Raw genomic sequence first — 14,777 nt, forward strand, 5'->3', positions numbered from 1 at the left:
TCGTTGATAATCAGTATATTAAATTTATTTTATTTTCTATATTTTAATGAACGGATTTTCTGGATTTGATAACTTTTATTCGATTTATTCATAATTTTCTGTCGTTTATCTCCGAAAAAATGTCTCAAATAAGACTTTTTTTGAAGATTTTATCACTATAATTTCTATTTTAGAACATAGTAATATCAGTCAACAACAAATAGTTCAAATGTATAATGTCACACAAAGTGTAGTCGCATTTTAAAAATGTAAGTATGTAGTCAGGACCATTTTCAGATTATTCCTGCTATACACAATCGTACATTTTCTACATCCAGCCTTCGTGCAAACATTGGAGTCACTGTAAGTCGGTCTACCAACAGAAGAAGATTGCTTGAAGCTGGTCTTAAGCCAGAATAAGTTTTCGACATCCTCTGTTAAACAGGAAGCATCAATTGCCTGCAGGACATGGACCAACGATTACCTCCTATTAACTGCAACCGAATTGTAATAGTTTATTTACGATAAGCTTAGATACACATTATCACACTTCATTAGCACAAGGCGTGAACGTGGTGAGAAATATTATAACCAGTTGTTGCTTGAGATGGTTCTGTAACAGTATGGAGTGGAATTACTTTAGAGACACGCACGGAGTTGCTTATATTAGACCGAGAAACTACTTGTTTAAGAATTAGAACCAGATTTTGTTTTTGTAGACGACAGTGTCCAATTTCACTGTCTGGCTCCCTTGTTTACCAGACTCCAATCCAATTGAACGCGTATGGTACCGGCTTCAAATACGAAACCACCTGCCTAAATATTTGGAGGTGCTTGTTAATTCTCTTACAAAAGAACGACCAAAGATCAACAATTTACTGGTTCACTAATTTTGAGTATGCCAAGGAGGGTGAAAGCTGTTCATGGAGCAAGGGGGAACCGACCACAGAGTGATTAGTTAATATTTTGTTTTTTTTTTAAATTTTAATTAATTTTGTTTTATTAAATTCCCAAGGAATTTGGTAATATTAGTTTTATTATTAGTTTAAAGTACTGTAATTGATGTAATTGCAGTTTTGTTGCATATAATGTGCGGGTTTTTTAGATAATATAAACTTTATGTTATAAGATCCATTACCATTTATTATTTGAATAAGGGTGAAGCTTATTGTCTGAACCTGTAAATGACTCCAATTATTAATCATTACTTCGCTTCAATGGCACTCAAACTCACAATGAGTACACAACAAAATTTTAATGAGTTTTTTCTTCGACCGCGTCTCCAATACGCTTATTTTTACGAGCGAATATAATATTTGGGGTGGCGCAATAAAATTTTATCTTTAATTCGAGTTCAGCAATTACGACAAAAGAACAAGCATTACGAAAATAATAACCTCCAATTAGCAGGGCATAAAATACAGTCCTTAATCCTATTTAAAAACAAACCGCAGCTAAACTTTTATAATAATTTCAGCTTTGCATTCTTATTAGGGCAATTAAAATACTTTACCTCGTACTGGCGGGCTGTATAATTAGGGCGGGATTTAGAAACAGCACACTTTTGTGCGATTTGCCTCCGGGGGATATCTGGTTTTCCTTAAATAATATTTATTTCTTAATATAGCCTCGAGAATAAACGCTACATCCGAACGTATGTTTACACGGGACATTTTATCTTCCCAGGGTGACTAAAATACAATAATATAAGTTTATCTAAAGCTGTGACATCATGTTTGGCTGGCAAATCTTTTCCAATTAACTGTATACAAACACACTATGATGAAGAAATATTTCGCACAAGTTTATAACAAAATCAATACGTGTTTTACAATGTGGTAATTCATATTAGAAAATATTATGGCATCATGGGAGGTTCTTGCAGTTTTCTGCACATAAAGCTTTTATTTTTCTATAATAAAACTGCTGGCGGCCGTTGATAAGCGGCTCGCAATAAAATACGCCGCCCCCCGAATAACATTTAGTGCAATTTTATGGATCAATCAATGGCGAAACGGTGCCCATATTAAAAATGTATGTATGCAAACTCGCAACGAAAGTAATAATCTTTACGACCCTCACATTCTGTATGGTTATTGAAAAGTCGGATCATGCAGATGAAAAATCACAAAAAAACCGAATCAAATACCCAATTTCGCTTTGTGAGAGGTTTCATATGAAATTATACTTACTATTACACGTAATGTGATCATTTATAGTTTATTACAGGTTTCACTTAACAAAACGTTCATTAATTGATAATTAAGACGAACATATTAAATAGCTACAAAATCGTTTAGATTAATATTTATAATGTATATTATATTTATACATTAGAATATCCAAATTGTTGTTGATGTTGTTTTCGTGTTGGATGGATTTCAATTCCTTCCCTAATCATTCTCTTGTGATATCCAGTTATCGAGGCAAGCAATTGTGTATCTAGGAATTGTATCTTATGATTACCATCTAACAGTGAAAGTTTAACTACAGCAGACTTGTCTGATTGTCCTTAATCCGAGTTCCTATTTAATATTTTGTGGTACCGATGTATACTTCCCCACAAGAGCATGGTATGCAGTATATCCCAGAAACTCTTTCATGGTCTCTCCTATCTTTGGCAGACCTGAGACTGTGTTAAATCTTCCTTGTTGGTATAAGAACAGTATGGATGTTATGTTTTATTAAGATTTTTCCAATTCTGTCGGTAACTTTACATATATATGAGAGAAAAGCTTTACCAATCGTGGGCACACTAGGTGGATCTTTATTATTAGTATGTGGTCTCATTGTACTTCTTATTTCTGAGCGTTTGTATCCGTTGGCCTAAGTGTTTTTGTCCTTCAGCGAGGTGATGTGAGGCACATATCCTTTTTGGCTCGTTCGGTTAGTGTTTCGGTGACCTCTTGTTTTTAACTAGGATGATGATTATATAGTTTATGTAAATACCGGTGGGTGTGTGTAGGTTTTCGATATACTGTATGGTCTAAATGTTCACCCACACTTTTTACTAGGACATCCAAAAAAGGTATTTGGTTCTCCTTTTCCAATTCTATTGTGAATTGTATATTGTTATGTTGAGAGTTTAGGTTTAATCTTTACATTCACTATATTCTTTCACTGTAATTTTGTTTCTGTAAAATGTTTAACATAGGCAGAACCATAATATTTTATAAATTAAATTTTGATTCGTCACTAAAAACTACTCCTCCTCACTGTTCTATGGTTCAAGTCAAAATTGAACTTTCACAAGTTCTCACTTGACAAATTTCTCTAAATTTTCTAATAATATGGAGAACATTGACTTATTCAACCTAAAGTTATTTTCTCCATCTCTTCATATTTCTTTCGATTTGGTAAGGCTGAATTTATAGTTTTTCTTAGAGTTTCACTTCGACCAGTGATTAAATAATTATAATAAGCAAAAAATCGCTAGTAAATAATCAATTTAAATTCACAGAAAGGAATGAAAGATCATAAAGTAAAATGTTAGGTTGGGCATAATTTTGTCCATTCAAAAATAAAAAGGAAGAAAAAAATATAAAATTAGATTACATAGCAAACACTATAATAACAGAAAAAGCAATCAACAATATAAGTACCGGCATCCTATTCAAGTAGTACTGCTCATAATTTTAATATATCTTAATAAGTTGCTACATTTACGGCCGCTACTGTATGTATATCAGAATTCTGAGATAAAATATTTCCATTCCGTTTTTTATATCGTATCTTTCTATTGTACATATTTATATACACAATTTATATGGACAGATATTCCACTATAACTTTTTTTTTTTCATAAAATCGAGACGATTACACTATTTAAAGTATTTAAAAGCTAAGTTCGTTTGAATGTGACGCAGCAATAATTCCATACTTTTCACCATCCACAAGATAAAATATAAAATAACATATCAGTGAATAAATGTTATTGTAGTAGTATTTTGGAGTTTATCCTTTTATATCCTTTGTTACAATTCTTAATTTAAATACTCATATATTATATATTCAAGCAAATCATTGAAGGACACATAATTAAATAAATACACGCAAAATATAATAATTTAATCTGCGTTAATTGGTGTATTATTTTCTTAATTGTTATATTTTTATTGTACGAATAGATTAGATATAGCAGAGTATTTAAATACGAAACAAAAATGGGAAACATACATTTTGTTCAAGTGTAATAATGGCCCATTTAAGTGAAGAAAAATCGGCCGAGCAAAAATTAACAACAACTAACAATGTAGAATACGAAACTAAGGCATACAAAAAACGTTGGTACATTTTGGCTGTGTTTATTTGGTATTCGGGAATTAACGCCTACCAATGGGTGGAGTATACTATTGTTAACGATTTAGTGGCCAAATATTATGGTGTGTCATCGATTGCAGTGGATTGGACAGCAATTATATTTATGTTTTTGTATCCGTTTTTTGTGGTCCCAGCATCGTATATCATCGACAAAAAGGTAACTGTAAATTTTGTATGTAACCACTAATCGAAAATTAAAGGAAAAAGAAAGGAAATTTTAATACCCAAAAGAGAAATATCTTGTATAAAATTGTATTTTAAACTTTAATTAACAATTGTCTCTTAAGATTGTAATCGACTTTACAATATATAAATATAAAATAATTATGTTTGATTAGGGTTTAAAAGCGGCAGGACTAATAGGATGCATCGGCACAGCTGTAGGAACGTGGGTGAAAATATTTTCGGTTCGAGAAGACTTGTTCTGGGTCGTGATGATAGGCCAGGCCATTGTCTCAGCATCACAAATTATAATCTTGTGTCTACCACCAAAAATTGCTGCCGTGTGGTTCAAACCTAACGAGGTATTCCTACCGTTTCAAAAACCAACCAACATTGTTTTACACTTTATACTTGCAGGCGTCCACTGCTTGTGCTCTTGGAGTTTTCGGTACACAGTTGGGCACAGCTGTAGGTTATATTTTGACACCTCTAATTGTGCCAGTATCAGATGATCCTGAAATTGTTGCATCAGGATTGAAAACTATGTGCTGGTCATTGTCTGCGTCCATAATACCAGCTGTTATTGCAGTTATATTTTGTAAATATATATAGTTATATATATTTTGTCACGTAAAAATTTTATAATTTTTTATTTTAGATTTTCCGTCGTATCCACCCAAAGCCCCCAGTGTAGCACAAGCAAAGGAACGGTTTGAGAAACCCAAGTTTAATACCAAGTCCTTCTTTAAGTCGATGAGTGACTTATTCTATAACAAGGGTTTCGTTATACATATGGTTGGATATTCAATTAGTATTGCGGTTTTCTCTGGAATTGGCACTCTTCTGTCCCAATTTATTATTTTCTATTTTCCAGTAAATAAGATACATTACAAAGATATAACGTTCTTATAATCCTATTTTAGGATCAAAGAGAGTTGGCAGGAGCTATGGGATTCACGATTGTTGTTGCGGGTATGGTCGGGTCTATTTCTTTTGGAGTAATCTTGGACAAAACTAAGAAATATAAGTAAGTAACGTCTTATACAAAAAGTACACAAAATTAATGAGCAAATAATTAATAAGAACTTAAATAATTCTTAATTATTTACAGGGAAACTACTTTTGTAATATATTTATTGTCAGCCTTCAGTGTGATAGCATTCATGTACGCCTTAGAGTTCCAATCAAAATATTTCACATATGCAAGTTGTGCGTTTTTAGGGTAAGTATATATAGATAATCGTTATTACAGTTAAATTATACTTAAGTGACGTTTTCTAGTGTATTTACTAGTGCATATTGGTCGGTTGGTTTTGAACTAGCTGTTGAATTGACCTATCCAAGTGAGGAGAGTACTACGACTGGTATTTTATTTGCCATGACTCAATTGGCTGGATTCTTAACGACAGCGGCCTTGGGCTACTTAAATCAATGGTTTGGGCCATATTGGTCATTAGCTAGCCAAGCAGCGCTTTTGTTCATTGGAACGGTTGTAACAGGTTTTATTCCCAACGATCTCAGACGACAAGCGGCCTTTGCTGCTGAGAAGAAGGCAAAGTTTGAACCAATACCTCTGATGGAGAAAGTGTGATAATATTGTATGTATGTATATATTTGATACTTTTTGCGTATTAAATTTGTTTTAATATTATGATTTATTTGAATTTTTTTGAAGTTACACCAACTGTGTAGTTGCAGGTAAAATTGGAAAATTTTGCACTCCCTTTGCCTCTTAGTAAAAAAAATCTGATTAAAGTAAAAATATTTTTCGAATAAATAAATGGTTAAGGTTGTAATAAAATCTTTAAATAGAATTTGAAGAAAAGAGTTTATTTATTTTCAATAATTCAAAAATTAGATTTTATTTTGTTTTACAACAGAATTCAGTTTAAACTATTTTCCTGAGATTCAGCTTAGTACACAATAAAATTTTTAAAATTATTAATCTTGTTAGTTTTCGGATTATTCTATAAAAATTTTATTACAACGTGGTTTTACATAAGTAAATACATACATATAAGAACAATAAAATATCTCAGCGGATTCAATTTTATCTTGGTGAGAATTAACTACAATTTGTTATTTGTATCGCGTCCCTGCAAACAATCATCATTACATCTAATTTCGCCCGAGGTCCCAATGCACTGCATGTCCGATTAATGATGGTTTTTTCCGATAATCCGGGGACCAGTTCCTGGACGGCTAATAAAGCGGGCAAATTAAAAAGTCGTAACGGGACCCCCGGGACAGTGTAACGGGGCCAGTAATTCACTATTAACTTCGCCATCGGCACCATTGCTACATGGACGCTATCTGACGCTCACCGGACACTGGATGCACCAAACATTTAATGGTAGATTAGATGGAAAAACTCGTAAAATTTTATTGGCCCGCGTTACGTATGTAATTAGCGATAGTGTCAAAAATTAAATTTAAGGTCCGATTGACTCCGAATTCGTAATAAGATACAAAAACTGGACAATAGAGATAAAAAATGCTATTTACTTATTTCGTCATAGTATTATTACTAATTATTATTTATTATTTTTTAAATACGCATATATTCTCTGAATGCTTAACATTAGGAAACCAATTAATTTGATTGCTAAGTGTTACGTCAAATTTAATGTCAGAAAACTTCGTCCTATTTACTCCATCATTAACCGAAATTCTTCCACAAAAGCCCCACTTGAAAAACTTGTTCCAAGTCAAAAGTTGGCTTAATCAAAAACAAATGTCGCCCCATCTTTAGATTAGCCATCCAAATTAATTTGCATCACTTTAATTTGGCTGAGATATTGGTTTGTGTCAGATCATAAATTCATAATGGAGAAAGGGTTGCTTACGCTCCCCGTTGAACAGGACTCGTCGTGATAGCATTGTGTCTTACATCGCCAATCGATTACTGTAATAACAAGTGTGTTCGGGGTGCCAGTATTATTAAACAAGGGACATTTTGCTTCATCAGCGCCTTTATTAGTTAGTTATTAGGGATAAGATGCTTCTTGTCTTTCTCCACGCAGATCACAATTACACGAAAACCATGAATATGAAGTATTAGGTCTCCTCGAGATTACCTATTAAAACTTGAAATTGGGAAAAGATTGCTGGTGAAGCGGTTTGTTATTTAAATAACCTGTCCAATGGCGACGTGAGAGGGTAATATAGATATTTTTCTATCGTGGAGTAAGTATCCAGTACGCCGTTAAAATTTATGCTTCATTGCATGTTAATGTATCTATGTGCAAATTTTCTAAAGAAAGCTATTCGACGTTTGCATGAATAAATTTTCTAAATAATTACAGGAAACTGAATTTACTCTTAGTAATAGGAAGATGAATAAAATTGAAATAATCAATTTTAAAAATGGAATAAGGAATGAGGGTGACGAGGTTGAAGGTAAACTCATCAATTTTATTAATGGTTTTTTATAATAAACAGTATTTTATGATTATGCAATGAAATTTATATGTAAAGAGTATGGCAATATCAGACTATATCACATAATAATTTTACAAATACAGACCTGCTTAGTAAAGCAAACTCGCAATCATCACACCGACCCCCTCTAATCTCGTTCACGTATTGACTTCCAATTACTCAACGAGCGTAAATTACACTCGCGCCTCTGGAAATTTAATTTCTGACATAATTTTTAATTATGCCAGATATGCAAGGGTTAAGTTAATCCGGCAGATTCTTAAGGAACCCACCGGAACATTAAACAAGGGGTGGAAATCATTGGGGCGTCCGACAACTTACAACATACAAGATTCACTCAAACCGAATAAATACCGAAGAAACTTTCGATGTTTCGACTTGTGACTCCTTAACTTTGGTTGTTTTGAATTCTAAATTTACCATGGCGGAGGTACGTTAACCACCACATACCGAAAAGCTTTCTCTCTCGATAAACTGGCCTGGCAATGAATGAAACGAATTCACAAAATAGATTCAACCATTGAACTATGGCGGATCCGACTTGATAAACTTACTATGTGCGAACATAAAAGCCCAGCTGGACCGAACATCAAATCATGCAGATTAAAGCAAACTGGCGGCGAAAAAATAACCCGCTTATCGCTATCAGACAGTGGTGTAAATTTGTTTAAGTGCAACTATTCAGATATCGGAGTACTCAAACTAAACACACTCACTGATATAAATAGTTGTATCTTTTTCGAATAATATATTTTGTCACAATGTTATTGTAGTTGAGCCCCGATGATATCTTCAGCATTATGATTATTAATTTTATATTACTGAGGGTTTATGTAGTTTCTAGTCTGTTGTTTTGTTGGGAACGTGACCAAGCTATTGGAGATTTTGCTGTCGTGCAGCTCTAAGTAACATTTGTTACAATTACCGGGCGACGAATTCGTTAGTGCTGGACCATCGGAAATGTACTTGGCTGATCCGAACACGGGATTGCTTTTAGATTATATAAGTTTCCGAATGGGAAACTCGTTAGTTCAAGAGGTTTTCCAGTCATTTAATTTATAGACAGGCATTTGCATAAACTTTAATAGACGGGAATGAACTATAAGTGTCATCCGTTGTAGTCGGTTTAATTTGGTTCGGTTTTACGTCTTTATTATATTTAAATTAATTAATATTATTCAAATTTAATTTATGTTATTGCTTTGAGTTGTTAAGCAATAAAATTTAAACAAAGGAGCGTTGGATTAGAGAAATTAAATTATGGAGTAGTTAAGAATGGTTAACAATCTAATTAATACACACAATACATTAATAATTATTAAGTAGATTGTTGTTCTGTATTACAGTTAACCATAGGCCCAATTATTCATAGTTTACACAGTTGAACTAGTTAAGTAAACAAAAGTAATATAGTTTAAACATTGTATCAACTGGTCTGTGTACGTCATATTGTCTTCTCCAAAATAATCTGACTAATTTCGACAAAGATTTCCTTAAGAAAATAGTTTCTAGACTAAAGTCTCGGCGATAAATTAAAGTAATCGGGTAATATCCATTAATTCCAATAAGGAATCGTTGAAAACTGCTAATGGAGTTTCCTGAAAAAAACTGTTGGAAAGCTCTCAAATAATCCTGTTTCTCATTAATAATTATTTGCGCTAAAAGCATTGCCTGAAAATCGGTTTAGTTGTATGCAATATTTATTTCTTTCCATAAGGTCATTTGTACTGACCCCTGCCTGATGGATTCATCGACCATCCTCCAGTCGGCCAGCCGATCCACGTATTCTGTGCTTGTGCGAAGTCCCACTTCATGGGATCAGGCGCGCTCTAATTTGTACGTCGTGGGGTTAATTAGCCGGACGGTATTAGTAATGGTCAAGAGAATACCATGCACCCTTTTATACGGTCCCGAGCTCCAGACAAATTAAGTCATCTTCAGGATATATGGTTAATGTCCTTGGACCTGCCCAAGATCATTTGTCAGTCTGAATTATTCATAAAATTCGAAACGATTATTTTAAAATACATTTGCATGCGGAAAAGGTGGAGAGCTCTAATTACACCGGCATAGCACGCCACGGAAATTTATACCTTGCTATTAGGTCCATTGTACAGGAGATGATTAATTTTTGGGTATAGATAATATATGATGTTAGGCGCTTGTATAAGAATTTAACTGGTGGGGTAGAAATTATAATATATCTCAGATAATATCACAAAAAAGTAGCCTTAAATAAAACACGATAATTGTTAACAATCGAGACTCCTCTCTATTTTTGGCTTCAAAAAATTGAGAAAACATTTTTTCATATAAATTTTTTTATTCAAAATATTCTATTCTTCGGCCCATTAAAGTATATGTTTTGCTTGAAATTTTAAGATCTTTTTGTGCTTTTTTCATCAAAAATAATACATTATCAAAAAAAATTGTTGATAACGTAATTTTTCATTTTTTTTTTTTTTGAATTTTTTAAAATTTAACAATTTTTATATTATAAAATATCAATCTTTTTTCGTATATTTTGTTATGTTCTATTTTTAATGAAGGACTTGTCATGGTCAATTTAAAAAAATCAAAATTCCTTAGAGAAAAAATAATTTTTAATTTGAACAATACTCATTATTGAGATTTTTATGAAACTTTTTTTATACTGTATGCCTATTTTTTTAAGAAGATTATCAAATATAGAATATATTAAGGAAAAAATAAATATAAACCTAACCTAATATAACCTAACCTAACCCAACCTTTTTTTCAAAAAGTTCACTAAAAATAGAATATTTTCATAAAAAATCATTAACCTAATTTTTCAAATTTAATATAAAATTACTTATCTAAATTTGACAACAACTTTCAAAAATATATGATATAAATAGAAAAAACGACAACTCTCGTAAACTGAGTAAATTCAGTTGATAATAAATATAACTTATGTAACTTATAGCTTAATGTTAAAAAATTGATTTTTTTCTCAATCAAAATTTTTCGTAAATTATTGAAAATTAATAATAGAGTAACAGAATATTTAAAAAAAAACATGGGAAATTATGAGAAAATAATAAATATTTTTTTATTAAATTTAATAAAATTACAAAATTTTCTATTTTGAATTAATTGTCTGAAAAAAAATAGACATACAGTATAAAAAATATTTTTCGCAAAAGTTTCGAGAAAAAATCTTAAAGTCAGTATTGTTCAAATCAAAAATTAATTTTTCTGTATTTTTTTTCTATTGACCAAGATAAGTTCTTCATCACACCTAAAAATATAAACAAATATTGAATACAAATTTTAAAAAGTTCATAAAAAATTACGTTATCGACTTTTTTTGTATTATTGAAAACTTTTGATGTTAAAAAAATAGGCATATGGTATAAAAAAATTTCAAACAAAAATAGCATTTTTTCAAATTTAAAATTAATTTTTCTCTAAGAAATATTCATTTTTTTTCTCAATCAAAATATAAGTTCTAATGGGTCGAAGAGTAGAATATTTTTTAAAAAAAGAAAAAATGTTGAAATCTCAATTTTTCGATTGTTTATGGTTGAAAACCTAAACCTAAAATACTTTTAAAACGTTTTCCTTCTAATAATTATTATTAACCTGTAAATCAGTTACCTCAAATTAGAATAACAGAAAATAAAAAAAAACGAATATGTGCCCCTCAAACATAAATTATGCAATAGCATCGACAAAAGTGGTGCACTTGTAAATTTAGGAGGGGTTCACACGGTGAACACGTGTTACCCGATACCTAGGACAAAGGTGTTGTGTTCTATGGGAATTTTATTTCCATATTAACAGCCGCCATCCAGTTGAAAGAAAAACCTTTAATAGATATAATAGTTCACCGGCTAAATGCTAGAGAAACTTAACACTTGGTCGAGCTTCTGTATTATCCCCCTGACCGCAAAAAATTGGTCCTGGGACACATGCTGTGACCATTTTCTATGTGAATAATCTAATAGAAAAAACTACAGACAAAGGAGATTGATTATTTTTTTTTATTCGGTATTGTCTTAATGCCAAACTGAATTTATTTTTTAAGATAGGTGTTAATAATCGGCAACAGTTTCCTGAAACATAAATTATTCAAGCAACTACAGTTGAGTTATCAGCGGCCTTTTAAATCTAAAAGGCGAGGTTTTAGAGCAGATGCCCGGAGCGTTTCGTTCATACTGAAATTGAACCGATGATTTCATAATGCAGCTCTCTATTGTATGCAAATGAGATCACTGATACCACCTACGCTACGCTGTGCTCGTATGTATTTAGGGAGTCCTTAATTTAGTCCACTGCGATGGAGAATTTAATCTCCATAATTGACGACGGCGCTGAAGCTTTTACGTATTTTGTCTTTTTGTGTTTGTGTAATTTCAATGATAATTAAGTTTTTATGACATGTGCTTTTTTATAGTAAAATTAAGTATAGGCAGCTAACATTACAATAGTATGTTATTTGGAGTAAAACATAACATGTGAATAATCCTTATATAATATTTCCATATTTAGATTTGATTAAAATGTATATATAAGTAGTCAACATTTATTTTTAGAACATGTATTTATTTTATTAAATTACTAATGACAAACTATGATTTGTATCACTTAGAACAATTGATATACGCTTGACGAAACAAGAAATGTTTTCGTATTTACGAGTGTCCAAATCTGTGTGTCCCATCCCAAATTAAATTACGTCCACATTTTAATCAAATTGAAACTCACTGACCCATAGATCTGAGTTTGGTGATAAATAGTTTCATCTAAAACAGTTAGAACGACTTACGCGACCCATTTAATCGCTAGGGAGGCTTTCATGTAGGTTACGATATCACTAATTGCAAAATATGATCTGAATAATCGCCGCATAATGCATCGGCGACTGAAGATTAATTCGAAAGGGTTACAACCCTTCTCTAGTTTTCTCTAAAAACCGATTATTTATGTACACGCTCCTAAACTGATGGGATACCGGTTAAGTGCTTTACACTTGTAACAAATATTTTGGGGCAAATTTAATTGAAATATGTATTAGGGTTTTGCACAGCATTCTGGTTTTGTTTAGTTAACACGAACAAAGTCATATTAAATATTACATCCCCGGAAACAAATAGTATACAAGAAAGACCCGATGCAAATTTATTATGTTCGCCTTTTGATACATTTGTGAAATAATTTTAAATATTTATGCAAATTGATATCCACCAAATTATACGGTCTGGCTCGTTCCTTTCATCGAAAAAAATCCGTAATTAAAATTGGACGTAATATTTGGCTTAGGTCTCTTTTTATTGCGAAACAAATCGGAAGGAAATGGGCCGAATGGAAAGATAATAAGGGATGCCATACATAAAGAAAACAGTCACAATGAAGCCAATGCCTGAGGCGGATCATTCGGAATAAAACGAAACGTTTTTTTGCTTGCTTGGAACAGAACTCAACAATCACCTTTCCGCTCTCTCAGACAATGTAATTTCTTTGTGAAGTTTACAAAGATATAATTTCGGTGGTGATGTGTGTGCGCATTGTGTTTCTGGGGGTTTAATTATTTAGGACTGGGGGGTTCAAGAAGTCGCTTTGTTGACCACGATTAAAACAAATATTTTAAGAACTCCCTGTTATAGTATTACAAAGAGGGGCATGAAATGTTAACATAAATACAACCATTTTTTTAACATGTATATGGAACTATACAAAAAATTAAAGTTTAATACATAGGAAATTTTATATTTTAAATATTGTATTAATGTTTAAACTATGTGTTTTATCTATATTAATTTCATATAAGAATTTTTATATTTGATTATTATTATTTTAAATTTTAATACTTACAGTAATAACGAATTTTGTTAAAAATATACTGAACCGTAATAGAGAGGAAATAAATTTGATGTTAAAAAGTAATAATTTGTAAATTATAAATTAAATTTACAGCATATTTGATATTAGTTAAATTTCCATATTTTATCTATAATTTGGAGAATTTTATTAACAAATGCAAATAAAAATGATTATAATTTTTTAAAACCTGTTTGGCGTAACTGAAAAAGTACAGAAAGATTGCCTCAGGGATTATGTTTAACATATTGATCAAAATATTAAATATTTACATAACAAGTCCAACAAAAATAATTTTTAAATATGTTCTGGGTGTAAACAAAAGTTTAATTTCTACTATCTTGCAACAGTTGTTGTTGATGGTGAACATTAACAATTTAAAATTGGATGTTATTGTATTATAAAGAAAGGTTCACATATATATATTTCCAAAAATTTAATGTAATTTTAATCTATCCCAAAAATGTTAGAGTCGCACCTTTCCCTGATGTTTACTGACTCGTAAAATTTGAATACACCCCTTTACAACGTTTCCCCGAATCGCCACTTGACCACACATGCCAAATAAATAGTTGCCCGAAATCTCATGAAACCAGTGCCGCAATGTTCTAATTACTGTTGATATTGTAAATTTAATTCAAATCCAATTTCGCCTACACCCACGCTTATTAGATTTTTGTTGGGGAAATGAAAAAAGGAGTGGATAATATGGAGGCATCGGCATCGGTTGGTGCACTGTCTGCATTTAGACGAGTTTTTACACGATATTAAGGAGAGTCGGGGCGCGAATTAGTTTGCGGTGTAAGTTTTAATTAAAGTTCAAAAATAATAACGGTCTGAATCGGTTACAATATGAATATAGAATGTCTGATGTAGTTTTTTTAACTTACTATTTCTTTTATTTTTTTTTAATTATTCCGACAGCGTCGGAAATGCTTTCGTATAAATTAACAAAATAATTGAGTTTCGTCCATATGAAAACCGGTGAAAATTTTATGATTGTGGCCACAAACTTTCCAGCTGAACTTTGT

At 31.6% G+C, this 14,777-nt stretch overlaps 1 protein-coding gene across 1 annotated transcript; it reads left to right on the forward strand.

Annotated features, from left to right (window-relative positions):
- Nucleotides 1-4,174: 4,174 nt before the first annotated feature.
- LOC109602870 (uncharacterized MFS-type transporter C09D4.1) lies at nucleotides 4,175-6,115 on the forward strand. The gene is made up of 7 exons (XM_020019321.2): nucleotides 4,175-4,456; nucleotides 4,638-4,823; nucleotides 4,879-5,059; nucleotides 5,120-5,334; nucleotides 5,385-5,488; nucleotides 5,573-5,683; nucleotides 5,743-6,115. The coding sequence occupies exons 1-7, from the start codon at nucleotides 4,175-4,177 to the stop codon at nucleotides 6,050-6,052; spliced, it is 1,389 nt and encodes a 462-aa protein (XP_019874880.1). The 3' UTR covers nucleotides 6,053-6,115.
- Nucleotides 6,116-14,777: the final 8,662 nt, after the last annotated feature.

This window comes from Aethina tumida, chromosome 3, assembly GCF_024364675.1.
Source record: "Aethina tumida isolate Nest 87 chromosome 3, icAetTumi1.1, whole genome shotgun sequence".
Classification (NCBI taxonomy): Eukaryota; Metazoa; Arthropoda; class Insecta; order Coleoptera; family Nitidulidae; genus Aethina; species Aethina tumida.

Excerpts from the sequence above, each read along its gene's own strand:
- LOC109602870 (XM_020019321.2), top strand. The coding sequence starts at position 4,175 with ATGGCCCATTTAAGTGAAGAAAAATCGGCCGAGCAAAAATTAACAACA. Across the intron at positions 4,457-4,637 it reads CGTATATCATCGACAAAAAG|GGTTTAAAAGCGGCAGGACT; the intron begins GTAACTGTAAAT and ends ATGTTTGATTAG. Across the intron at positions 4,824-4,878 it reads TGTGGTTCAAACCTAACGAG|GCGTCCACTGCTTGTGCTCT; the intron begins GTATTCCTACCG and ends TTATACTTGCAG.